General features: G+C 51.1%; 1 protein-coding gene across 1 annotated transcript in view; it reads right to left on the reverse strand.

Moving 5' to 3' along the window:
• Positions 1 to 7,390: 7,390 nt before the first annotated feature.
• The window catches only part of ZC3H12D (zinc finger CCCH-type containing 12D), a 31,476-nt gene continuing 12,819 nt past the window's right edge, over positions 7,391 to 26,047 (reverse strand). The window contains exons 3-6 of the mRNA XM_055433143.2: positions 16,676 to 16,815; positions 12,837 to 13,071; positions 9,753 to 9,859; positions 7,391 to 8,277 (exon numbers count right to left, since the gene is read on the reverse strand). Coding sequence (XP_055289118.2) covers positions 7,523 to 8,277; positions 9,753 to 9,859; positions 12,837 to 13,071; positions 16,676 to 16,815 — 1,237 coding nt within the window. The 3' untranslated portion in view covers positions 7,391 to 7,522. The remainder of the gene's footprint in view (positions 8,278 to 9,752; positions 9,860 to 12,836; positions 13,072 to 16,675; positions 16,816 to 26,047) is intronic.

A 26,047-nucleotide genomic window follows, 5' to 3' on the forward strand; every position in this document is an offset into this window, starting at 1 on the left:
CACTCAGCTTTCTTTATGGTTCAACTCTCACATCCATACATGACTATTGGAAACACCATAGCTTTGACTAGACGGACCTTTGTTGGCAAAGTAATGTCTCTGCTTTTTAATATGCTGTCTAGGCTGGTCATAGCTTTTCTTCCAAGGAGCTAGCTGTAAGGCCAGACCCAGGTGGCCATCTTGGCTTCTCCTTCTCCTCTTCCCTTTCCCGCTGGCCTGGCGGGGAAAAAGCCCCGCCGGACCCTGACTATTGTGCTCTATTCTCTCATTCCCTCCCCCACTGCTGGAGTGTCCTTGATGTATCGGTTCCTGGTAGAAATCAACCCTCTCCTAACCTCCCCCTCCTAACCTCCTGTCCAGAAACAGCACTGCCCAGAAACAGCAAGAACTATTCCGCTGCGTCAGCACAACCTTGAGCAGACGGGGCAACCAATCCAGTCTTGCCCCCCCGGCTAACTGACCTATGAGGGACCACCACTCCAAACCTTGCCTAAAGCTATATAAGTTGCCTCTTGCCTTTGTTCGCGCAGACTTCCTCAACCTTGCTCTGTTAGGTCCGGGAATCCCGCCCGGGGGCGCCTAGTCATTAAAGCCTGTTACACCACCTATTTGATGTCTGAGTTCTTTATATCTAACATCATTGGGCCGTTTTGACCTTACACTAGCGTCTTTTAATTTCATGGCTGCAGTCACCATCTGCAGTGATTTTGGAGCCCCCAAAATAAAGTCTGTCACTGTTTCCATTGTTTCCCCATCTATTTGCCATGAAGTGATGGGACCGGATGCCATGCTGTTCGTTTTTTGAATATTGAGTTTTAAGCCCTTTTTCACTCTTCTCTTTCACTTTCATCAAGAGGCTCTTTAGTTCTTCTTCGCTTTCTGTCATAAGCGTGGTGTCATTTGCATATCTGAGGTTATATTTCTCCCAGCAATCTTGATTCCAGCTTGTGCTTCTTTCAGGCCAGCATTTCGCATGATGTACTCTGCATATAAGTTAAACAAGCAGAGCGACAATATACAGCCTGGATGTATTCCTTTCCCAGTTTGTTGTTCCATGTCTGATTCTAACTGTTGCTTCTTGACCCACATATAGATTTCTCAGGAGGCAGGGATTAGGGATCATTTTGTTTCTGTAACATAACCTTGCTGACCCTGACTGCCTAGACTCAGAGTTGATGGAGAGACAAGGTTAAAGGCAGAGTCCCAACCCTCCAAGTGTGCATGGTTGTGTTGGGGACATCCAGCCTGAATACCAGGGAAGAGTTCAATGATAAGCCACCAGTCACCATTCAGAGGCATGGTCCCACGGAGCAGACCAAAAACGTTCAGTCCCTGGAAAGACAGCATGACGTGATCTGAGCAGAAAGCCTGCTCACCAGTGCTGGGACAGCCTGAGGAGGCTTTATGGAGGAAGCATGGGGAAGGGGCTTTGAAGGTTTAGGAGGTTTGAGGACAGGGGTGGGGGCGAGAGATCAAGGAGGTGAGAGCTAAGGAGCCAGGACTGAGCAAAACTCGGAGCCCAGAGGGCTGCCGAGCAGGTGATTTCACATGAAACCGGTGTTTTGAGAAAACGGGAGATAAAAAGTCTGAGAGAGAGACAAATAGCCCATCTGGACGAGACATCCCGTCTCCTTCCTGTGCTTCCTAGTCTTCCTTTGAAGAAAAAACGGCCTCCATAAGCTGCGTCATCAGGAACAACATCAGTCCAACTGAACTTTGGAGGTTTAATACGGTTTGTTTTAGTCAAGCATCCACTTGACTTGAAAACAAGAGTAAGGTGACTGCAGATAAAGTCAGAACTATTGTGGTTTTTCAGATGCTATTTGCGTAATCTCTGCCCACAGCTACAGGTGCTGACCACACTTTCCACTTCTCATTCATCCAGGGTCAGTCAGTCAGACTCGGTCAGCCTGTGAGTGTCTCAACGTCAGTCAATCCGCCGACCATCGCCAGTAATTGTCCGCCAGCCAGTGATGGTCAGTCAGTCTCTTAATCAGTGTCTGACAGTCAGTGTCAACCAATCACTGTCAGTCAGGGACTCCCCTGGCAGTCCAGTGGTTAAGACCTTCCAATGCAGAGAGTGCAGATTCGCTCGATCCCCGGTCAGGGAGCTAAAATTCCATATGTCTCATGGCCCAAAGGCCAAAACATAAAAAAACAGAAGCGATATTGTAACAAATTCAATAAAAACTTTAAAAAATGGTCCACGTCCAAAAACAAAAAACTGAAAAGAACAATCTGTCTGTCAGTCAGTCAGCCAGTCAATAAGAACAGCACTCAGCTGGCTTCTGAGTACCGTGCCTGTTTGCCTCTACTTACCCTGCACCTTTCCTGTTTCTGATTATGAGGACAGGTGTGTCCTGGCTCCAGGAGGACAATTAGGGGACCTGTTTCCCCAGGAATCCAGGACAAAGCAATTGCCAAGCTGGGTCAGGCCCTCAACCCTCATTTTCAGCCCAGCCATAAGCTGCTGGGTTGGGCTGCCGTGATCCTGAGAGCTTCCTGAGGGCATCAGCTGAGAAGTGACTGAGAGGGAACCAGGTCACCTTTGAGGAGGAGCCGCTTCCTCCCCCGCAGGGCTTCTGGCAGTCTCTCAACGAACTACTCACCTGGCCGCAGTCCCAGGACTGGCAAGACAAACACAACGATACCTCAGGCGCTGTGGCAGCAGGCCCTCCCAACTTCCTCCCACAGAGAGCTCTGCTCTGTGCTGTCTGTGGATGTGACTAACGGGGACAGAGAATAAACAGCAGCTTCTTTCTCAGGTAGGGCCATCGTTGAGGGTACTAGACGGTGAGGCCGTTCTGAGCCCTGATGCACAGGGGCCTTCCTCAGTGCAGACCGGGTGTGTGTGCCATTTCTCTCTTGTAGAAAAAGCCCTAGTCTCTGAGGCTTCCCTGAGTCCGAAAGAACAGACTCAAAGCAGCTAATGATTGTTGTTCTTTAATAGCTCAGTCGTGCTCTTTTGTGACCCCATGGACGGTGGTTCCCCAGGCTCCTCTGTCCATGGAATTCTCTAGGCAAGACCATTGGAGTGGGCTGCCATTTCCTTCTCTAGGGGATCTTCCCAACCCAAGAGTCGAATCCACGTCTCCTGCATTGCAGGCGCATTCTTTACCACTGAGTCACTGGAAAAGCAGTCAACTAAAAAAAAAAAGTAATGATAACCTAAATAATAGATCAGCTGTAAAAGAATCACAAGACTTCTAGTTTTCCTTGAGGGATACAGACAATCTTCTGATCACATTTGTAAGTTGTTTTTACAGAAGCCAGGATTCCACCAGGTGAAAACTGCTGATCACAAACAGGTGGATCCTGACAAGCTGATCTGGTAGTCTGACAATTGAGATTTTTAAAACACCACACTGTTACCTCATCACCAACCAATCAAAAATTTGTCTAATGTTGCCTTTTAAAACTCTTGTTTGAAAACCATTGGGGAGTTTGGGTGTTTTGAGCATCAGCTGCCCATTCTCTTTGCCTGTCACCATCCAATAAAACTACTTTCTTTCCTCACGACCCAGTTTCAGTATGGGCTTCTCCAGAGACTCAGTGGTAAAGAATCTGCCTGTAATGTAGGAGCTACAGGACACTAGGGTTTGATCCCTAGGTTGGGAAGATCCCCTGGAGAAAGGAATGGCAACCCACTCTAGTATTCTTGCCTGGAGAATCCCACGGACAGAGGAGCCTGAGTTCCAGTCCATAGGGTCGCAAAGAGTCAGACACGACTGAAGCAACTTAGCACGCATAGTTTTTCAGTAGATTGGCTTTGTTGTGCATTGGGTATTTGTTTTGTCTGCCTGGACACTGTCCCCACTTCTTTGATGGAAGCTCTCACCGGCTCCATCAACTCCCCACAAACCTTGTGGTTTCAGGTATGAACTGACAATCAGTGTGCCCCCTCACTCTGCCCACAGGTGGACCTGAGGCCTAGCTGGACCAATGGCAGAACTGCTAGGCAACCAGTTGGGGTGGACACGTGATCCAAGCCCAACCAAGCAGAATTCTTCCCAAAAGTTTTCTGAGGCTGTCTCTTGAGTCCTTTAGCCGGAAGGATGTGTGCCTGCCTGCCAACAGAATGGATTCCGTTGTGTGCTATGTGCTAAGTCACTTCAGTCGTGTCCAACTCTTTGTGACCCTATGGACTGTAGCCCACCAGGCTTCTCTATCCATGGGATTCTCCAGGCAAGAACACTGGAGTGGGTTGCCATTTCCTTCTCCTTCATTGTGTAGGCAAGTCCTTAAATGGAGAGAATAATTCCACACATTTCCATAAGAAAACAGATGAGAGAGTCCTGACAGGGTTTAAGCCCCTAATTTCAGTCAGCCCCACAGATGTCCCCATCCTAGCTCCCACCATTAGGTTTGTGAGCAGTGTGTGTGAAAAACCACCTCGCCTGATACCAATCAGCATGCTTGCTGCCCTGTTAGAGCCACCCCTACCTACATCTCCTACGTACTTGCAAGTGGCCAATCCAGTGTGTGGTTTGCCCAAGCCTCCGACTTCTCTTCTTCAGCCCCTTGCATCAAAGGTGGGCACTTAAAAGGGCTTGTTTCAATGCTTAGTTGGCGATATCTTGTAATTCTTGTATAGTATTTACTTAGTTATTTATGGCTGCGCCAGGCCCTTGTTGGGGACTACTCTCTAGTTGCAGTGTGCAAGCTCCTCATTGTGGTGGCTTCTCTTGCTGCAGAGCACAAGTTCTAGAGCACGCTGGCTTCAGTAGTCGTGGCACACGGGCTTAGTCACCCTGCAGCATGTGGGACCTCAGTTCCCGGACCAGGGATCGAACCTGTGTCCCTGACATCGGCAGGCAGACCACCAGGGAAGTCCCAATGTCTTGAAATTCTTGATCACTTTTAAACATGGAGCCCTGCTTTTTTATTTTGTGTATACCTCACAGGTTAATTTTACACAGGGTCACATTCCCTCCTGGTAGGATCTGTGATTCCACTTCATTGCTCCAGTTCCCAGAGCTCACTCTTCCATCACCCACTCCTTAATGACCCTTCCATTCACCCCCTCCCTTATCCTCCTCTCCCCCACAGGAGACTTTTTTCCCAGAGACAGGGAGTCATACCCATGCCCACTGGCAGTTGGCGGCTTGCTCCCCATCCAAGCTCTGTATAAAATCCTGAGAGCAGGGATTCACTTGATCTAGAACAATGGTGACACGAGTGACTTATCTTGCTTCTACCCCTCAACCTCCAGAATTCTGTACTGTGTCTCAAACCACCTCCTAGAGGCCTCTTGGAAAGCTGCACCGTGTGGTTAAACACAGTCCAGCCCTGGGAGCCTCAGATTCAAGCGATGGAGAACTCTGCAGGTGTCCTCGGCAACAGCCTGCTGAGCATCCAGCAAAGGCCCATCTCACCTTGGGCCTTGCTGCTTCTCCTTGAAAAGATGAATTCCAGCCCTCTCCCACATCCCGCAAGGGATATACAACACTGAATAAAGCAGTGTTGAATAATAGCCCCAGCCTTCACACACAAAGTATCTAAGGTGAGAAACCAGCCCTGGGCGTGGGGGAGGTGGGAAGCTGCCACAAGAGAAACTGATAAGAAGTTTGACAATGGAGAGTCCAGGTGCGGGGAAAAAATGATTTATTCTTGGAACACAATAACAGCTATGCAACTGGGAACATTCTATTCACTCCCATCCCATTCATGTTTGTGTCACAAAGACATACCAAGACTTTGGAAAAAATTCCAAAGGGGATTACATTGAAATATGCTGTTTCTTCACGTGTTTTTATGCTTGTCTTAATCACAGTGAACCAGATAAAATAGCTTTACAGCTTACTAAAACTCAAACTTGTCCTCAACGGAAGCAGTTTAAACAACCCTCACTGTATATCAGCAACACAACAATTCCAAGTCAGAACACAGACCCAAGAGACAAAAGCAGCTCTACCAGAAAGCTTGTCTTGTTGAAAAGAAAATAGAAACCACCGTGAGGGAAATCCAATTTGTCTAGAAAGACTGGGTCTTCTTCAGGACCGTAGTCTCCGAATACTCAGGTACAATTTTGTGTGTTTCCTCTTTGGAATAAAAGAGGCAAGGAAGAGATCTGACTGAAACCACACTAAGAATCTGGTTTAAAAAGATGAAAGGGTTCGCAGGAAATATATCATCTCTGTATCTCTAAAGGCAGCACAGACCACACTGAAGGGCACAGAAGTAGATCCTCCAAGGGACACCCTGGGAGTGCTTGCCAGTCTGCAGTCCTGCCGGGGTCTGGGAGGTGGATTTCCACTGGGAGGTGCCTGACAGTCTTCTCAGGAAGAAAGCAGCCAAGATCTGTGAGTCGGACTGGTACCCCAGAGTGAATGAGTGGATGCCACCCAGAGCTGCCAGGGCCTGTGTCCTGGCAGCACTGCCTCATATCTGTCTATTGCAAATAGGTAAGCCCTCCCCTCCCCTCCCCAAACTCTAAGCAGTAGTTAGCTAGGAGAAACAGCAACGGCTGAGGTGGCGGGAAACCTCATAGACTGAGAGGCTCATCCAAAGTCCTAACTCACAGGGATTGGGCTCAGCTGTGAGGTGTGGCTCAGAAGGCTTGGCCAGTAGAGGACCTGGGCTGGAAACTACCATGATGGACGGCTGGCTGAAAAACGAGGACACTTAGCCCTGAGTCAAGTGGGGTGTGTGTGGGTGTGACGGCCCGGTACCAGGTGACCCGCCACAACTCCACAAACCAGCACAGCCACACAATCTCAGAGTGACAAGTAGGGCCCAAACATGGAAGCTAGAACTCTGGGTTCCCCTCAGAGATTAAAAACAGCTCATATGGAAACCTCCAGATGCCAACATCTCCACTGGCTAACTGACGACAGATTTCAAACTTGATCTGCTGCAATGAAATCCAAGGCCTTTTACCAGTTTCCCCCCTTTGGCCCATGACCCACATTAAGTTCACATGGCTGTGTGTGTGTGTGTGCGTGCGTGTGCTAAATCGCTTGTCATGTCCCACTCTATATGACCCTATGGGCCAGCCAGACTCCTCTGTCCATGAAAGCCAAGAATATATATAGCTACCAAGCACACTGGTAGCTAACAGAATTTCCTACTTAGCCTGTTTAAGTGGGGTAAGCCCTGCAATTTCCTATTTCACTCTATTTCAGGTGTCACTCACTAAATTGATCTTGTGACCAACTTAGGGCTCCCAGTTGTAGCTAGACAAAAACAGCCATGGAGTGCTCTGGACAAAACCTTGGGGCCCCAGTGGGCCTCCTAGTCTTCAGGCAGGAGAAATCACTCCTGCCACTTAAGGTCAACCTTATTCTGCAGGACACGGACTTTCAGCAGCAGCCCCTGTGTCATCAGTGAAGGTCATCAAGCGCCGCCATGGGCACCACAAAGGGTGATGAAGCTGGCCTCCTCCAGGGAACTGACCATCTTTAAAGCAAAAGGGGCTGGCTCCACAGAGTGGGCAGGCCCAGGTGCAGGCTGTTCTCTGCCACCAGCCCAGTCAGGGTACAAAGCAAGACTGTCATCCCACGCGGTGGCTTCCACTAGCTCCTCAGCGCTTCCCCACGGGCGCATTGGACCTTTGGAATCTCTGGATGAGAAGCATGAGCCTGGCCACGTCGGAGAGCTCGGGGAACAGGGCCATGATGCTGTCCACCTCGTGGGGCGGAAAGATACTGCAGAGAGCGGTGCGCGCCCGGGCGCGCGCGTCCACCTCGCCAGCTGCAGCCTGGGGCGCGGGCCTCAAGGGCCCCCCGAAGGCACCGTCGTCCCAGGCCGAGCGGCCCGGGGGGTGGCCAGCGCCTGGAGGAAGGACCCACGGGGCGCCGGGCTGCTGGCGCGGGGAGCGCCGGTCGCTCTGCGGGGCGCGGGCGCCATGCTCACCCCGCAGGCCGGGCGGGCTCAGGAGGCCGGGCGGGGCTGGCAGGGACGACAAGGACCCGGGCGGCCCGGGCGCGAGGCCGCAGCCGGGGCCCCGAGGGGGCGCCCGGAGGAGCCCCGGGTCGTCACTCAGGAAGAGCCGCGAGAAGCTGCTTTCGAGGGTCGCCACGCCCGCCGACCGCCGCGCGGTGGGCAGGCTGCGCGGGCCGGGCTCCCGGGGGCCGGGCCGGGCGGCGGGGGCGTCCCGGGAGCCGCCCTGCTCCGCCAGGCTGGCCGCGCGCGCGCTCCCCCGCCGCTCCTCCTCGCCGCCCGCGCCCCGCCAGGCCCGCGTCTGCGCGCGGAGCTCGTCGGCCACCGCCAGCTGCGCCTGCTGCGGCCTCTCCGGGTGGTAGAACTTGCACTTGATGCCGTAGGTGCATTTCTTGCCTGGAAGGGACAGAGGTGGGGGGAGGGGGCACTGGTGAGACCTCGGGTGAGGACGCCCGTGGGGTCCCGGCAGCGGCCGCCCCGCGCCGCCTTTCTTGTTGGCGATTCCTGGGGGGAAGGCCCCCAGGGCTGCTGCAGCCTTACAAGGTTTGGGGCGAGAGGAGGTGGCGGGCGAGAAGTGCCCTGGGGTGCCGACAGGATGGATGCGGGCGCAGCGCCCTGCTCCTCGTGGTACTGGGCGCAGCACACAGTACCCCAGCGATACCAGCTCAGGGCAAAGTCTTGTCTGCAGGCTCCATAACCAGGAACTGAGACCAAATCTCTGGGTCCAGTGGCCTTCAGCCTCTGCTTCCCCAGGGATCCTGTGGATCCTGCCAACCTCGGGGGTGAAGAGTAGGTGCATGTGGATGGGCCTCCACTGCTGACTCGGTTTCCTCCCTCCCCCCACCCTCTGTGTGCCCCCACCCCCCGTGGTCCACATCCCTTGTCCTCTTCCTTATAGACTGTTACAACAGAGGTGATCAAATAATTTGTCATCCAAACCAGGGCCCTTCTGAGAGTGGAAGGGAGAAGGACGGGCCACCAGAATGTGTGTGTGAGCACCTTAATTCTAACAAGAAATGACTTTCAGTATCACTTAAAATGTCCTAAACTTTTATAGGCACAAAGAAACCAGACCTGGGTACATTAGAGAACTTGCTAAAGCAAGCCAGTGAAAGAACTAGCTAGAAGGCTGGCGTCCCTGGAGGGCTCTGGGATAGAATCCTCGATTCTTAGTGGATAGCACCAACCAAAGTCTCCTACCAACCAAAGTAGGAGCATAGGGGAGACTGTGGGGGCAGGATGGGGGCACAAGGTGCCAGAAGAAGGGACCGAGAAAGGAGAGCTTGGAGGTGCACACAGACAGCAGTCTTGGTTCCTGGACGTGGCTTTGCTCTGTGGGTGACCCCTGCATCCAGCCCGCACAGGCCTTATGCAACAGGCGTCTGGGATGGCAGTTCATCATTACAATGACAATAATTACAGCTTTCTGACTGCCATCCAGAGAGGTTCAGTTACCTCCCCAGGGTCACACAGCTGACTAAGGGCAGAACCCAGGCTGAAGCCCACACTGCTGACCGTCAAACATCTCATCAGGATGAAACTCTGGTTCTCTATTAGGCATTTGCTTATTTTACAAATCTTAACAGGTCTATTTTTAGCAACACACTACACATCAGACACAATAACAACCTTCTCAAATGTTACACACATTTGCCAAGATGTGAATTACGGATGAATCAGGCAATGTATACACGTAGACAGAGACTCTGTATTCTTCATCTGCTTATTAATACACACAGGACGCGGCCTACATTACCTTACACCTTTCTAGAAACATGAAATATCGAAACCCAGGCTAGAACCCATGCCGTTGACCAGCCAGCCAGCACTTCTGACCTGAACAGAGCCCACAGATGTGGGGCGCTACCCACCGTAGGGGCAGTGCTGCCAGGACGGCTCTGGGGGCTTTGGCTTCCTGCTCAGGAAGTTACTCAAGGTGGGTCCCCGACGGCCCAGGGGGTCATCAGGAGGCATGAACCTGGAAAACAAGCATGGGGGTGGGTGACTGCAAGCCACACAGAAACTCACCGCTGGCACCTGGTGGAAGGGGAGGAGGGCAGCGCCAGGCCTGACGTTGGCCGGCCCCTCGGTTCGAGGCTCTTTCTTCCACCCAGGAGTTGCAGTGTGTTAGAGACACGCAGCCTTTGTCCACACTGACCAGCACAGAGCACAGCATGGACAGCTCCCAGGACAGTGGCCCTGGGCCTCGTCCAGGTGTTTCTCCTGCTGAGTCAGCAGCGTCAGACTCACTCAGCAGCTCCTTGAAAAAGGCAGGCTCCGGGCCTCCCAAGAGACCTGCTTCAACAGAACCTAGGGCTGTTCAGGAATCTGCATTTTATCAATTTCCCAGGTGGATTTTAGCCACTAAAGATGAAGCAGAAGTGCACCAGGTCTCCCCAGGACTTCGTCTGAAAGCGGTTCTATGCTGTCTTCCAGTGTCCTCAACGGATGGCTGGAGACCTCCGTGGGGCCACAAATGGCCTCTGGTCCCGTGAACTCCGTTTCTCCCGTGTCACGCCACAGCTCTGGGCCTCTCAGGTGCAGGATAAAAAATTTACAGAGTCTGAAAGGCCAGTCAGCAGGTCAGAAAGGCAAAGGATACAGGTGCGGCCTGCACACAGGTGTGGCCTGGGCTCCACCCCACCCCCCGAAAACCTGGGGTCTGCAGGGGGAATGTTACTATGTCATTCTTTGACACCACCCTGCCCCCTGCCAGCCCCTTCCCTCCCCGGGCATTAAGGAAGAAGGGAACACACCCACAGAGCCCAGAGCTCAAGGGGGAAAACATTTCTCAGAAGAAAAACTCCCTCATTTAGCACAATCTATTTTTTTTTTATATGAATACTTTCATTCCCAGGAGACACTCGAAGGTCATACAAAGGTTCCACTAGAGAGGGTGTGGATTCTAATCAGGGGCCTGTTTTTACAGATTGGCTTCCCCCTAAGAGTGGAGGGTCATGCTGGGGTCCCACCCTGTAGACCACATCCACCAGACTGGCCCTGAGCTGGGCGATCCCCGGCCGAGGACAGCCTCTGTGGCTGAGATCCCAGCTACACAGCCGGCTTCTCAGAGTTGGGCCCTGACCAAGAATCTGGGGAGCCACCCAGTGCAGTTATTAAAAGTTCCCTGAGGCTTCACCTCCTGATCCTTCCCGGGCCTCACAGCCGGGAGCTGGGCCAAGACGGCCCTGTGGACATGCCCTGGGCGCAGGGAGGGCGTCCTTGCCCTCGGGCAGGCAGCAGGCTCTGCACTCTGGCAGCTGGGGACCTCCGGGCAGGCCCTGAGCGGAGGCCAGTGCATCAGGAGGACTTGGCCTGGACCCCGGGCTGTCGCCAGGCCAGAGGCGGCCATGATCCAGCAGACCTCAGTGAGGATTTTCTGGATCCCATGATGACCAGCCATGCCAGACTTCCTCCAGGGCGGAGCTGCCAGCCTTGTGAATGTGGACATGACCATGGGGGTTACTGCAGGGTAGCTGCTGTGACCATCTGCCCTGGGGCTTAGGAGCCAACCTCTGCCTCCTTGACTGTGAGCCTGGGGATAGTGGGGGCACCAGCACCCCCCTGGAGGCACATGTCCCGACCTGACCGAAGAGTAACCACAGCCTCTACAAGGTACAGTCCTCTCTGATCCTCCAGATCACCTAAGAGGTAAGAGTGTCTAATCTGTGCATGCGTGCTGAGTCGCTTCAGTCACGTCCAGCTCTTTGCGACCACATGGACAGCCCGCCAGGCTCCTCTGTCCATGGGATTCTCCAGGCAAGAATACTGGAGTGGTTAGCCACTTCCTCCTCCAGGGGATCTTACTGACCTAGGGATAGAACCCACGTCTCTTATGCTTCCTACATTGGCAGGTGGGTTCTTTACCACTAGCACCACCTGGGAAGCCCCTTGACTAAACCAAAGTGTGGTAAGTTCAAGGTGAAGAACGCTCAGTCCAGTGAGGTTGAGAGTTCGCACGCAGCCAGTAAATGGCAGAGCCTCAGCTTGAAATCTCATCTGCTGCTTCCAGCTCTTTCCACCACACAAGCAGCACCCCAGGCTCCAGGATCAAGAGTTGGTGCAGGCATCCTGATACAGTGGCCATGTGGCCTCTCTGTCCCCATCTTCCTGTCCCTAGGGCTGTAGCCAGTGACAGTCACTCACTATCCTCAACTGTTCCTTGCCATTGGGTGCCCACGTGTGCCAGGCTGGCTGGGGGCCGTGGCAGATAACACACATACACGCCCTGCCCTCACAGAGCTGAGCAGCTTGTCCTCGACCACATTCTTAACAGCCAAGGAGAGAGCCAGGAATGAGGACCGAGCTGTCTTCCCTGGAACAGAAATTGAGACGGGAGCCAGGTCTCAGCGGCTGTGCCCGTCCCCACCTTGTGACCCCTGTGACCACGCCCACCCGGGCTCCTCCCCTTCCCCCTCATCAGGCCCGCCGAGGACCAGCCATCACTGCTCCCACCTGAGCTCTGCTAGGAGGCCCTTGTCCTGCACCTGCTCTCTGGTCTGTACCTTGTGACCCTGACCACACCCTCCCCGTCCGACCCACCGCCCTGTCGCTGGTTGGTCCGCGGTGGACCTGACCCAGGGCGTGCAGATGAAATCAATCAGATTCTCTGGAAAATGTCCACCAAGCCGTATTAAGACAGGGTCAGTTCCAAGATTTTCAACAGCCCCAAATTAAAAAGGATGTTGCCCGTGCCTGGACACCTGTCAGGCAACTGGGTGCTGGGTCAGCCGGATGTGGGCATGGGAACAGAAAGGTCACAGGCAGTGGGGACAAACAGGCCCAAGGGGAAAGCTGGTCGCGAAAGAGAGGAGAACCGAGAGGGCGACAGAGGTGGTGGAGGGGGGTGTCTTAGAGCCCGTGACTGAGCCCCGCGGGCCCGAGCTCGTTGGAGTGGTTTCTGCCGCTCACCGCCCCCGTCCCACGCACCCCGGGACCCCATGGGCACCACGCACCGATCGTTGACGAAGGAGAACATGAGCAGCCTCTGCTCGATGAACCACTTCCACTCGGGGTTCTCGCTCTGCAGGTCGCGGTAGTTGTCGTTGGAGACGATGACGCCGTCCTGCTCGTAGGCCACCTTCACGATGTAGCGGTCGTCGTAGCACACCACGCGCTTGCCGCTCAGCTTGCGGGACGGCGTGAACACCAGCACCGCCTGCCTCTCCAGCTCCTCCAGCACGTGCTGCTCTGCAGACCGCAGGGGGCCCGCATGGAGCATCTTCTCCGGCTGGGGGGACTCCCCAGCCGCAGAAGCAGCCTCAGACCCGGGCAGATCTCTGATGGCCCCCTCCTCCCCGCTTCTTCCTCCTCCCCCCGCCTCCATCTACGTCAAGCAGGAGACTCAAGTTCGATCCCTGAGGCGGGAAGATGCCCCGGAGAAGGAAGTGGCAACCCACTCCAGTATTCTTGCCTGCGAAATCCCAGGGGCAGAGGAGCCTGGCGGGCTACAGTCCATGATTGCAAAGGGTCAGACACGACTGGGTGACTAACACTTGACACTGGGGTGCTTTGCCCCTCTCTGAACATCAAGTTTTACATTTATAAAATAAGGGAAATGACTCCTGCACCTGCCTCACAGCGTCTGTGGGGAGACTGAACCAGTCCATGTGGGGCTGGCGAGCCCCCACGAAACCTGGGAGGACAGAGTGTGTCTCAGGCGGTGCAGGCGTTACAGGGTCTCCTAACAGGAGCTAAAATTTGCATACCTGGAAGGTCTACTCTGTGATCTTAGCTTCGAATTTGGAGACAAAAGAAATTCCTTCCACATGAAACAGTTACTCCCAATGTGGAAAAATATGAGCATGTTCTTCACAAATCGTTTCTCCCCTCAAATCTAAGTCCTTTGCTATATGACATGGTTCCCAGACTTTTAAGAAGTGCATAATGCATATAATAGCACAAAAATTTTTTAAAAATTACATGTGTGCATGGTGATCATTTTATAATGCATAAAAATATCAAATCACTATGCCGTCTACCTGAAACTAATGTAACTGTGCTCAGTCATGTCTGACTCTGCGGCCCTATGGACTGTAGCCCGCCTGGCTCCTCTGTCCATGGGATTCTCTAGGCAAAAATACTGGAGTGGGTTGCCATGCCCTCCTCCAGGGGATCTTCCTGACTCGGGACTGAACCCATGTCTTCTGCAGTATAGGTGGATTCTTTACCATTAGCACCACCTGGGAAGCCCACTAATGTAATACTGTAAGTCAATTATACTTCAATTTAGATTTATAATTAATTTGTTAAATGCCATGTGTGCAGCACTCCCTTTGAGAAACAGAGCACAGTTCGTGCTTTGAAGTCCCCACTGTGGCTCGAAGTTTACGTCTCCCTCCACTCCCTTTAAGATAACCCAATTTTTAGAACTTTGTATTTATAATTCCCTTGCTTTTACTTTTTAGGATGCATACATATGTACCCTTCAACAGGATTATTTCCAACGTGATTATGAACCTCCAGACTTTACACGAATGGAGTCCTCGTGCATATATCCTATGCAAGTTGTTTCTTCGTTGAACATTGTGTGGGGGAGGTCTGGCCATGTCAAGGTTGTCAGTTTTGCACAGAAGTCTCCCTGTACAGGAGATAGGATTTCTCCAGGGTCTGTTTTAAGAAGTGATATTGCTGAGTTGTAGGGAAAACTGCCTTACGAGACAATGCTGAATCATTTTCCAAAGTAGTTATATCAAGTTACTACTCAACACAACATCTAAGACGCACTTGCCTGCACTTGACATTTGCAGGTTTTTAAATTTTTCCCAGTCTATTTACAGATTGGGTATAGATAGATGGGTAGATAGATAGGGCATAAGGTAGCCTCTTGTGGTTTTAGTTTTCATTTCTCTGGTTACTAATACAACTGAACACCTCTTCATATGTTTATTGGCCATTTGTGTTTTCCATCAAAGGCTTATTCATGCCTCAGCACATATTTCTATCTGTCCTTTCAGTCTTACTCGCTTGGAGAAGTTCTCTGTAGATTCTGGACTGTAATCCTTCATCAGGGCTATGTGATGTGTGGCCTCTCCCCGTCTGAGGCTTGTCTTTTCATTCTCTTGTTTTTGTGGTATCCACTAATGAACAGAAGTTTTTATTTTAATGTAGGCAAATGTATGAGTCTTTCCCATCTCCTGACACTTCCTGTGGCTTGTTTAAAAATTCTTCCCTACCCCAAAGTGAATTCCCCACTCTTTACCCATGCTGTGTTGCATAATATATATCGCACAATGTTGCACAACTGTTGAAAGCCACCATCCTCCACATTCAGACCATAAAGAGTAATCTGGGACGAGTGGTCCATGATGAACACAAGTGTTCATTCCCCGGCTTCTCATAATCTCATTGAAAAAGCAGTGAAAAAGTACAGAAGGGGGAAGAGATCCATCATCACATAAAAAAACAGCAGCAAAACCAAATTTTGATAAATTTTAGGAAGACAGAAAGCAGGTAGGATTATACTGATCCCACAATACAGAGGGAGCCATAACCCCCAAATGTGTACAGAGGCTGAAGCAGAGGTGCAGCCCGATCTCTGCAAAGCCCTGCTTTCTAGCAGGAGTGGAGAGTGGGGAGGAGTCAGATGATTAACTGAAGGGTTACTATGGGGCAGCCCCATCCACCCTTTCCTGTCCCCGTCTCTATAAGGGAAGTGAAGATGCAACTGCAAAGGAGGAGGCCTTTGACCTCCTACAGTAAAACATCACCCTGTGGCAATGCCACTTCCAGTTCCAACAGCTGCCTCTTGCCTGTTGCATGCAGGGTGCGATGAAGCAAACTCTGCTGGTAACACAGTCAAAGGTCAGCCTTGACTTTTGGGGAAAGATCTAAATAGCAGGAGAGAAAGTCCATGGAAATTGCACAGGTGTATATTTAACCAGTCTGGTTCTTTATTCACAAGTAAACACTAACAAGCAACGGATTACCAGACTTTTGGCAAGAAGATTTAACAGCACAGAGAGAAAAAGAGAAGGGAACAAAGAGAATCAGAGAAAAGAAATATGATTCATGGACCTTCAGAGAACTTTTTCAAAGCCTGTATTAGTCTAGAAATATTCAAGAAGATACTATAAAACAAGAATAGCATTTTATTTAAAATAGAATCAGGAAGAGAAAAAGCAGCAATTGGTAAACACTGATACAACTAAAAACAAAACCAAAAACCTTCAGTTAAAAGACTGGAAGAAAAACTCAATGAAACCTCCCAGGATCTCTAGAGGTCAGTCATACCATCGCTAATGTGGCTGAAACAACACCAGTAATATCTCAGGATGGGACCTCTTCTTATAAGAAAGCCAGACAAACAAACAAAAAAACCTGTTTATTTAAATGACTTATTCTGTTCTTTGTAGCTTAAAATATTCCTAGCTGATATAAGAATTAAAAATGAAGAATTCCTTGGATCTCAATTTCTTTTTTTTTTAATGAAGAGATTGGACTAGATAATCAGTGGACAGAATGGATGTGTCTTTCATTTCCTATACTCTATTAGGGGTGGGAAGCAGACCAACTTTTTCTACAGAGTGTTAAAATTTATAAAATAGTTATTTTCAAAACTTAATCTTTCACACTAAAAGAGTAAATACGCCCAATCTCCTGTTCAACAACTATTGACATGCCGGATATTACACTAGGTGCTAGGACTCTGGTCATGCTTTCATGGAGCTTAGAGTTCAGTGAGGAAGACAGACATCATCAAACAAACAATAAGCAGAAAACTATTGCAACTGTGGGGAGCGCTGCGGAGGAAAGGTGTGTAGTGCGTCTTGAGAGTGCACCCACTCGAGCATACCTTTAATCGGGGCGTCAGACCTTGGTGGCTCTTTCCTCCAGGAGGGGACAAAAACTTTGATGTAGGTGTGTCCTCTGTCCCTGAACCAGTCCACGGCCAGCTGGATTCCCCGGCAAGAGAAGATTTCTTTATTCCCATGGCTACAATGAGAAAACAAAGGGATCTGTAGAGAAACAGGCGGGGTTTCTCAAGAGTGATTTTTCCTGGGAATAGTCTGGATCCTAGTCTCATCATCAAAGGGAATCAGGCAAATCTGCGTTTTGAAAATAGGTCATCCTTTACACAAAATATATCCCTAATCCGAACCAATTAGCTTGTGATAACATGTAGGGGGTCTCAGGCTCCTTGGGGAGTACATTCATTCCAAGGATGAAAAGACAAGCTTCTCTTATTAACCAAAGCTTATAAGAATCAAGAGAGGGTTGTCAATGTGATGGTGGGCTTCCCAAGTCCAAGTAACAAGGTCAACATGCCCCACAAATTCCACTGAAATCATCCATGCAGGCCGGAAGGACAGAGTGGTGTGAAAGGATGCTCAAAACCAGTCAGGGACTTGTTACTGAAGGTCTGTCTTGCTCCTAAGAGGAATAAGAAGCTGTAGAAGGATTTTAAGACCCGGGGTACACGTTGTGGGGTGGCTCAGAGGTAAAGAACCTGTCTGCCAATGCAGGAGACAAGGGTTCGATCCCTGGGCTGGGAAGATCACTGGGAGAAGGAAATGACAACCCACTCCAGACTTCTTCCTGGAGAATCCCATGGACAGAGAGCCTGGTGGGCTATAGTTCATGGGGTCAAAAAGAACTGGACATGATTTAGCGACTGAGCAACTGAGCAGGCATGCTTATGTGATGTGAGCTGATCTGATGTATGTTTCAGAGCTCCATCTGGCAGCCCCAAGTTGGAAGGAGCAAGAATGGAGGGTGGACAGCAGTTAAGAAGCTGTTGTAGTGACTATCAAAGCAGAACCTGATGGTGATCTGGTGGTGATGGTGGTGATGGTGATGAAGTGGTGATGATGGTCACCAGCTGGTGGTGATGAAGAGGAGTGAACTTGAGAGACAGATACTCAGGAGGTAATATCTCCAGATGCAGTGATCAGTTGGATACAGGGATGCTAGCGAAAAAGACACTGAGGAGCTTCTAGATCTCCAGCTTGTATAAGGGCGATGGAGGACCCTGAGACAGACCCTGGTCTGGAGGAAGACAGGATTTAGAGAAAAAGATCCTGAGTTTGGTTTTGGACATGTGCTGAGATAGGAAGAGCCTTGGTGACCTCTAAATGGAAATATTACATAAACAGCCAGGGTTCAGAAGAAACGTCTGGGTGATAAAACGTGTGAGTCATCTGTTTAAGTACTGGTTGGAGCCACCACGTGGAGAGAACTGCCCAATTGCCTGGACAGGGAGTGAGTGGCCGGGGAACTGGGCGCGGAGGAGCTCCGGAGCTCAGCAGCTGGTCAAAGGTAGAGGAGGACAATCACACAACAGACCAAAGGCATCGATCAGAAAAGAAGTGGGTAGGGGACTTCCCTCGTGTTCAGCGGCTAAGACTCCACGCTTCCAATGCAGGGGACCCAAGTTCAGTCCCTGGTCTGGAACTAAGACCAAAAGATAAATTAAAAATTAAAAGTAAAGAAAAGAAAGGAAGGGGGTAAAACAAAAGAGACTGCACTGTGGGAGCCTTGAGCAAGAAGCAGTCAAATGCTGCTCCGAGAAGCCAGAGCATCCCTTAAAACGTCCCTCAGACTCAGTCAGTAGAGGTCAGCAGTGTTTTGCTAGAGAGGGAGACAAGGGCATGGATTTGAGATACTGAGAATGCACACTCAGTGAACTCAGCCACAGATGGGCCACAGACCAGCTTAAGGCTAGATTAGCCACCCTCTGCTCACGACTTCCACCCCATTGCAATCCCTCAGCCCTTTGTCCTGGCCTTGCACCTCCCTCCACGCCCACCGCAAGGCCTTTGTACCAACTATTTCCCCCCCTCGTAACCCAGTCCATTCCTCCCTCTCCTTTAGATCTCAGCTTCATCGCCACTTCCTTAGGAAACGCAGCCCCATCAGATTCCCCGGTTACAAGTCCTCACAGCAAGGACACATCCTAGTCCCTCCTGCACTTACCACAGCTGAACGTGCACATCCACCCACGGGATGAATCGCTCCCCCGTTTCTAGATCATGGGCTTCCCAAGTGGTACTAGTGGCAAAGAACCCACTTGCCAAGGCAAGAGACATAAGAAACTCTGGTTTCATCCCTGGGTTGGGAAGGTCCCCCTGGAGGAGGGCATGGCAACCCACTCCAGTATCTTTGCCTGGAGAATCCCATGGACAGAGGAATCATATGGAACCCTACAGTCCAGTAGGGTCACAGAGTCGAACTCAACTGAAATGATTTAGCATGCATGCATTTCTAAATCATAGGTTCCTGTTGCTGCCCATCAAAATCCCAGCACCTAGCACAGTGGTGTCTGATCATTGATAAGGGTTCAATAAGAACATGCCGAAGGAGTGAATGACTGAGAAGAAGCAGGTCTTGTGAGCAGCTGGAGGAGAAGCAGTCCAGGGGCAGGAAAGGGTTGGCTGGAAGGACCCCGATGTAGGTTTGCGTCCAGGGACCAAAAAGAGGACAGTGTGGCTGGAGCGTGTGGAGTGAGTGAAGCGGAGCTGGGGAGGTGGGAGGGGCGTGGCTGGGTGCCCAGAGAGCCAGGGTCCCCATGACTCTCGCACCCTCTCCACATCCAAGCAAGGCCAACACATCAAATCCTCACATCTGTGCTTTCTCTGATGCGTGGCTCCTTCTGCTGTTTTCTCAGAGCAGGTTAGGAGGGGTGCAGGTTTGTCAAGAGAAAAAGGGAGTCTGGAAACACTCATCAATAGTGTTGGAAGCTGGGTTTTGTGGAGACTCAAGAGGACTCTACACCCCAGGGACATATCAGAAACCAGGCCTCAGCCCCTAGGTCCATAGGGTCTTCCAGCTTAGGGCAATAGCCCTTTGGCCGCTGAGGCTAGACTGTGAGGCTTCTGCAAAGAACAAGCAGAAAAATATCAATGGGGCCGTCCGTGGAAAAAAAGGAAGAGGAAGTGGAAAGCTAGTCCTTTCCACCCCAGCAGAAATTGAAAAAAGAAAGGAGATGGAGGAAGACTGTGGAAGCCATTCACAGGGTCCTTACCCTGCACCCCCCAGGCATGCCCCACTCACTGAGCCATGAGGGGCTGCTGCTGCTGCTGCTGCTAAGTCACTTCAGTCGTGTCCGACTCTGTGTGACCCCATAGACGGAAGCCCACCAGGCTCCCCGGTCCCTGGGATTCTCCAGGCAAGAACACCGGAGCGGGCTGCCATTTCCTTCTCCAATGTGTGAAAGTGAAAGTGAAGTCGCTCAGTTGTGTCCGACCCTTAGCAACCTCACGGACTGCAGCCTACCAGGCTCCTCCATCCATGGGATTTTCTAGGCAAGAGTACTGGAGTGGCTTGCCATTGCCTTCTCCGATGAGGGGCTGAAGAGGCTGGAAACACCGGGGCGGGTATGAGCAAATGGGGCGGGTATGAGCAAGGGGCTGAAGGCTTATCTCTCAGCAAAGCCTGGGCAAGTCTCAAGCCTCTCAGAGAAATCCTGGTTTCAGCAGATGCAGCCTCCCCTAGGACTACAGGGCTGTCGTGAAGAAAAGTGGCATCTAGGTGAGCCCGAGGCAACACCCCTGGATTCCCTGCTTCCCCTGGAGGATGGTGTGTGGCCTGGGAGTGGACAAACAGGGGGCATCCCAGGAGGCACTAGCAGTAAAAAAAAATCCACCTGCCAATGCAGGAGACATGAGTCGCCGGTTTGATCCCTGGGTCGGGAACATCCTCTGGAGGTAATGGCTGTCCGCTCCAGTATTCTTTCTTGGAGATTCCCATGGACAGAGGAGCCTGGTGGGCTACGGTCCATGGGGTCACAAAGAGTAGGACACGACTGAAGTGACTTAGCACAGCACATGCACAGGGGGACAGTACTAAAGCCAGTATGGCCCCCCCAAAGGCCAAATAGGACCAATTTCCCTCTATTGACCATTCCGGAAGCCCAGCCAGCCCAGTCGCTCTGCAGCAGAGTCCAGTGAGGGTCCCAGACCCCTCTCCCAGCCAGCACCAGGTCTCAGAAGCTTCCAGAAGCCATTTGGGAGAGGAGCGGAAGAAGGGAGAGGAAACACGAAGCTGGAGTCGTTCAGGAGACAGAAGAGGCTGAGCCACCGCACATGAGCAAGTGTGAAGCTTGCTCCTTCCTGGTTCCTAAAAGGTGGTGAAGAGATTGCATGTATCACAGAAAATAAAGTCTATGTTCTATGAAGTTGCAGCTGTGATGTGAACATTTTATGACACCCACACTCCTACCTTGCCCCCCAGCACAGGTATCTCTTGGCTCTAGCAAAGTCTGTGCATGCGTGCTCGGTCGCTTTAGTCACATCTGACTCTTTGCAACCCCACGGACTGTAGCCCGTCAGGTTCCTCTGTCTATGAGATTCTCCAGGCAAGAATACTGGAGTTAGTTGCCATGCCCTCCTCCAGGGGAGCTTCCTAACCCAGGGATCGAACCCATGTCTCTTGTGTCTTCCCTGCAGGCAGGTTCTTTACCGCTGAGCCACTGGGAAGCCCTGCAGTAATATCTACCCTCAATCAGTTCTCAGAAAAACAAATCATTGCTACAATTGTTTAAAATTTGTTTCTATGGCATGCGTGTGGGATGTGGGATCTTAGTTCCCCAACCAAGGATAGAACCTGTGCATTTGGGGGCGTGGAGCCTTAACCACCCGACTGCCAGAGAATTCCCTACAGTTTTTTCCTTGGTTGCTCTCTTTTCTGGGACTACATCTATATATCTGTTCAGCTGTTCAAACGCCAGTTTTCCATCCCTGATGCCTTTGATGGGTGTGTGATTTGGGGCAGGGATGGGGGTAAATGGAACCCAGTGCCTGTAAGGGGACAAAGATGAGAGGTGTGACCAGTTCCAGTGACTCTGGACAGGACCTCAGCCTGCAGTGGCCCTGGCTGGAGGCAGGTGGAGGGGAGGGGGTTGGAAGTTCAGGAGTTCAGGAAGAGAAGAGCTAAGGAATGATGCCACAACAGCTTCATGCGAAGAAAACTGACCCCACAGCTTCTCGGACACAAGACTCCAACCAAGAATCTCCAAAGAACAGGTTAAGTACTACCTAGGCCAGCTCGGCCAAGGCAAGAATGGAGGACATGCATGTCTGTCCATTAGTGCAGCCAGGACCTTCCCTGTCTCCCTAAGAAGTGCCCTCTCTTCCAGCTGGAATTCCAGGCTCAGGGAGGTCAGGGACTGGCCCTCTCTGGAATGGAGGATTTTCATTCAGGATACATTTATTCATTCATTCCCATTCTTGCACGGACCCTACCCCAGCTTCAAGAGCCTTTTGGTCTCTTGAAATGTGAAGATTATCTATTGTTCAGTCCTTACCATGTTTGTTTGTTTTTTTCCCTAAACCAACCTCAAAACCCCACCATTGGTGCCCTAGTTCTGGCCACAGAACAACCTGGGCAATGGCAGGATTGATGCCACAAGCAGGGGAGACCTGCTCGCCGTGTGGGAGCTGGCAGAGCTCTGCTAATAAAGCTCATCAGTCACCCTGGGAGCCCAGGACCTCCATTCAGAGGGAGGGATGGAAACCAGAGGCACCCCTCCCCTGTGTGTCTCCTCCACTTGCTCACCATCCAGGTGTGAGCAAGCATCTCCATCAATGGGGCGCTGTGCTTGGGGGCCTGGGGAGCAGCGAACAAATGAACCTGCCCCCAGCCTCTCAGAGCTCATTTCTAACAGAGTCTGCATGCCTGGCCACTTTGCACACGTGCCTGATTCAACCACTACAAGGAGCCCTTGAGGACGGGACGGTGGCCCCATTTCATCCTTGAGGAAACTAAAGCAAAGCCGTGTGCCCAGCTCACTGATCTTGCAGCTGACCTCACAGCCTGATCTGTTGGGCTGCAAACTCTTCCCCCGACGCCGTATCCATTTTTTTCCCCTTTATTCCTGCCCCTCTCTAGTCTCCACCCCTGGGATCCAGACAGCAGCTCCTTCAGCACAAAAATTACCAGCTGGTAAAATGCTCAAGCTGAGGGAGGGACCCTAGCGCTTATTAACAGTCAGGGAGAACCAGTTCATCAGGCAGCAAGCTGAGCAGCGGGCCCTGGGAAAAGGTCGGAGGAGAGGCAGGTTTTGAATAAAGGGAGGTGGTGAGGGAAGTGGGTTGGTGCCCAAGGCAAATTCTGCCTACGTGACAAATGTGCCAGGGGCATCCACCCATTAGCGTGTAGCCATCTACAGTAACTGACAATCCAATTAAACACTTCTGTATCATTAACTATTGCCCAAATCTCTGCAGAAATTAGCAGCTCACAAGATAGCCCTGTGAAGAGCGAGATGGTGGTTTTGAGGTGGGACGAAAGGAAAAGTTAAGCAGTGATTCCTTTGCAGTATGAGATATAAAGGCCCAACACTGATTGGATCGTGTTTCTTATTTGGGGTTAAATTGCAAGCACTCTGAAGCTGGAGATTATACCCATTTCACCAAGAAATCTCTCCCCAGCTCCGGTCCAGGGGGTGACTTCTGAGAGAAGATACTCCCTTATCTCAATAGGAGAAATGGGTGCAGACTTAGGAACCCAAGGTCAGCACGGTCAGAGTCCACTCAGAGGCTGAAAACCAGGTTGAACCCCCTGCCCAGAAGTGTGCCCCCATCAGTAGCCCTTGATAAAAACCTCCATTGCTGATCTGAGCTATATCATCACTGAAGATTCGTTTCTCTACCATGTGCCAGAGCCTGTTAAGGTTTTTAAGAGTTTAAAAAGGTAAACAACAAGTTGAACGAAAAATCCTGTACAACCCAAGGCAAGGGCACATTCAGATGAAACCCTTGTCAAGGCCAGTAAGAGGATGGGAAATTACCAGGTTGTTTTTCCCCAAACTGACAGCCCTCAGATGGCTCCTTTCTAAATTTGCCTACAGAGTGTTCACCACTTGTACTTGTGAGTGCATGTGTGGGTATTTGTGAGTTTGCCAGGCAAGAAAAATGCTGACAAGAGTTGGCAGCAAGAATTAATGTTCTTCCTGAACACCATTGTGCGGCTGATCACAGGCTTTCAATGGTCTCATTTTTTTAAAGGCATCTTTTTAAAACCTGCTGGCCTTTTCCCAAAGGCCAAGCGAACAGCGACTCCAGGACTCAGCTCACATCTCCCTGTCTCCTGCACGTACACACGTGTGCACACATCCACGTACACATCCCTGCAAGTGTAGAGACTGTGCCTGGAAACCCGTCTCTGTGCTTCTGGTCAGGCAGAGCCACCATGAGATGCACCCATGACCTTCTGTGGGCTCCCAACAGGCTAGGAGCCCTAGGAGGGATGTGCTGGCCCCTGGGGAAGGAGTGAGATGTAGCATTTCCTGCCTGGATTAGGCCTGTCTGGGCCTCATCACGCCTGGGGAGAGCTCGGTGGAGCACGGGCAGGCTCTGGTCCCAAGGTAGCCCGCGCTAAGAACATAGATAGTACAGAATTTGCAGCCCAAATATACCCAGTGCTGGAGGAAATGGAAAGAGCACTGAATCCAGAGCCTGACACTTACTTCTCTGTGACCTTGAGCAAGTTACTTACTCTCTCTGAACCTCTGCAGAAGAAGAGAACCTCCTTTATAAGAAAAAGCCTTTATTTCTTTCATGCATGCATAAAATAATCACCTGAATCCTAGAATGTCAGAAATGAAAAGCTACTTGAGACTATTATTACTCAGCACAGCCACTTAATTGTAATAAACAGGGCTCAGAAATGTCAGATGACTCACAAGGAGGTCACACAGTGGGTAAGATGAGAAACTGGAGCTATACCAGCCGTTATGTACCATACCACTCACCACATGTGGCTATTTACCCTTCAAGTGAATTCAAAAGAAATAAAATTGGAAGTTCAGCTCTTCTGCCACGCCAGCCACATTTCCAGCGTTAGGTCACCCCGTGTAGCAAGCAGCCACCACAATGCACAGTACAGGTACAGAACATTCCATCTTCACAGGAACCTCTATTGGGCAGTCCTAGACTAGACGTCTTTCAGGGTGGTGCTAGAGGTAAAGAATCTGCCTGCTAATACGGGAGATGCAAAAGACACGGGTTTGATCTGTGGGTCATGAAAATCCCCTGGAGTAGGAAATGGCAATGCATTTCCATATTCTTGCCTGGAAAATTCCATGGACAGAGGAACTAGGGGGGCTACAGTCTGTGGGGTTGCAAAGAGTTGGACACGACTCAGCACACACAAACACACACAGGCTAGAGGCCAGAACTCAGGTCTTTGGACTCTAAGCCCCATGTTCTGTTGCCTGCTTCTGACCTCCCTGGTTTCCTACATGAAATACAAGGAATTTGGCAAAACTGTGCTTAGTTGCTCAGCTGTGTCCAACTTTTTGGAACTCCATTGACTGTAGCCTGTCAGGTACCTCTCTCCATGAGATTCTCCTGGTAAGAATCCTGGAGTGGGTTGCCATACCCTCCTCCAGGGGATCTTCCCAACCCAGAGATCGAGCCCAGATCTCCCACTTTTCAGGCAGATTCATTACTCTCTGAGCCATCAGGGAACCCAAACTAGGCAAAACTAGGGGCAAGCATAAGGTCTGGCCTCCCAGACATTATGCCTGTACCGCTGCAACTTATTGATAGAATTCTCACTGAAGTTGACCCGCCACTTAGGAAATGATAAATGAAATGAATGTTCCTGCTTATAAGAGCCAAATAGACTCCTTTTGTTGTTACAGTGGGGTGATGGAAGACTCTTGAAATTGGGTGGTATGCTGCTAAGTCACTTCAGTCGTGTCCGAATCCGTGCGACCCCATAGACGGAAGCCCACCAGGCTCCCCCGTCCCTGGGATTCTCCAGGCAAGAACACTGGAGTGGGTTGCCATTTCCTTCTCCAATGTGTGAAAGTGAAAAGTGAAAGTGAAGTCGCTCAGTCGTGTCCAAACCTTAGCGACCCCACGGACTACAGCCTACCAGGCTTTTCCATCCATGGGATTTTCTAGGCAATAGTACTGGAGTGGCTTGCCACTGCTTTCTCCGATTGGGTGGTATTGTCCTATTGAAATGACTTGAACAGAACTGTGTGCTCAGAACAAATACATTCCCACTTCTTTTAAAAAGCATTTGGTCAGTGACCCTCGCTGCCACTCTTCAGAGAGCAGCCACCCCAGGCTGGGTTCAGCCACAACAGATAGCCTTGGGCTACACATTCTGAAGACCTGGGGAGACGGGGCCCACGGAAACTTCTACAGTGGTGGCAAGGTCAGAACACAGGATGGAGCCAGGGTCTGATGGAGTCAGTGCTGACCTTGGCCAAGCC

This window comes from Moschus berezovskii, chromosome 10, assembly GCF_049115385.1.
Source record: "Moschus berezovskii isolate FMDL1 chromosome 10, NW_MosBer_1.0, whole genome shotgun sequence".
Lineage (NCBI taxonomy): Eukaryota > Metazoa > Chordata > Mammalia > Artiodactyla > Moschidae > Moschus > Moschus berezovskii.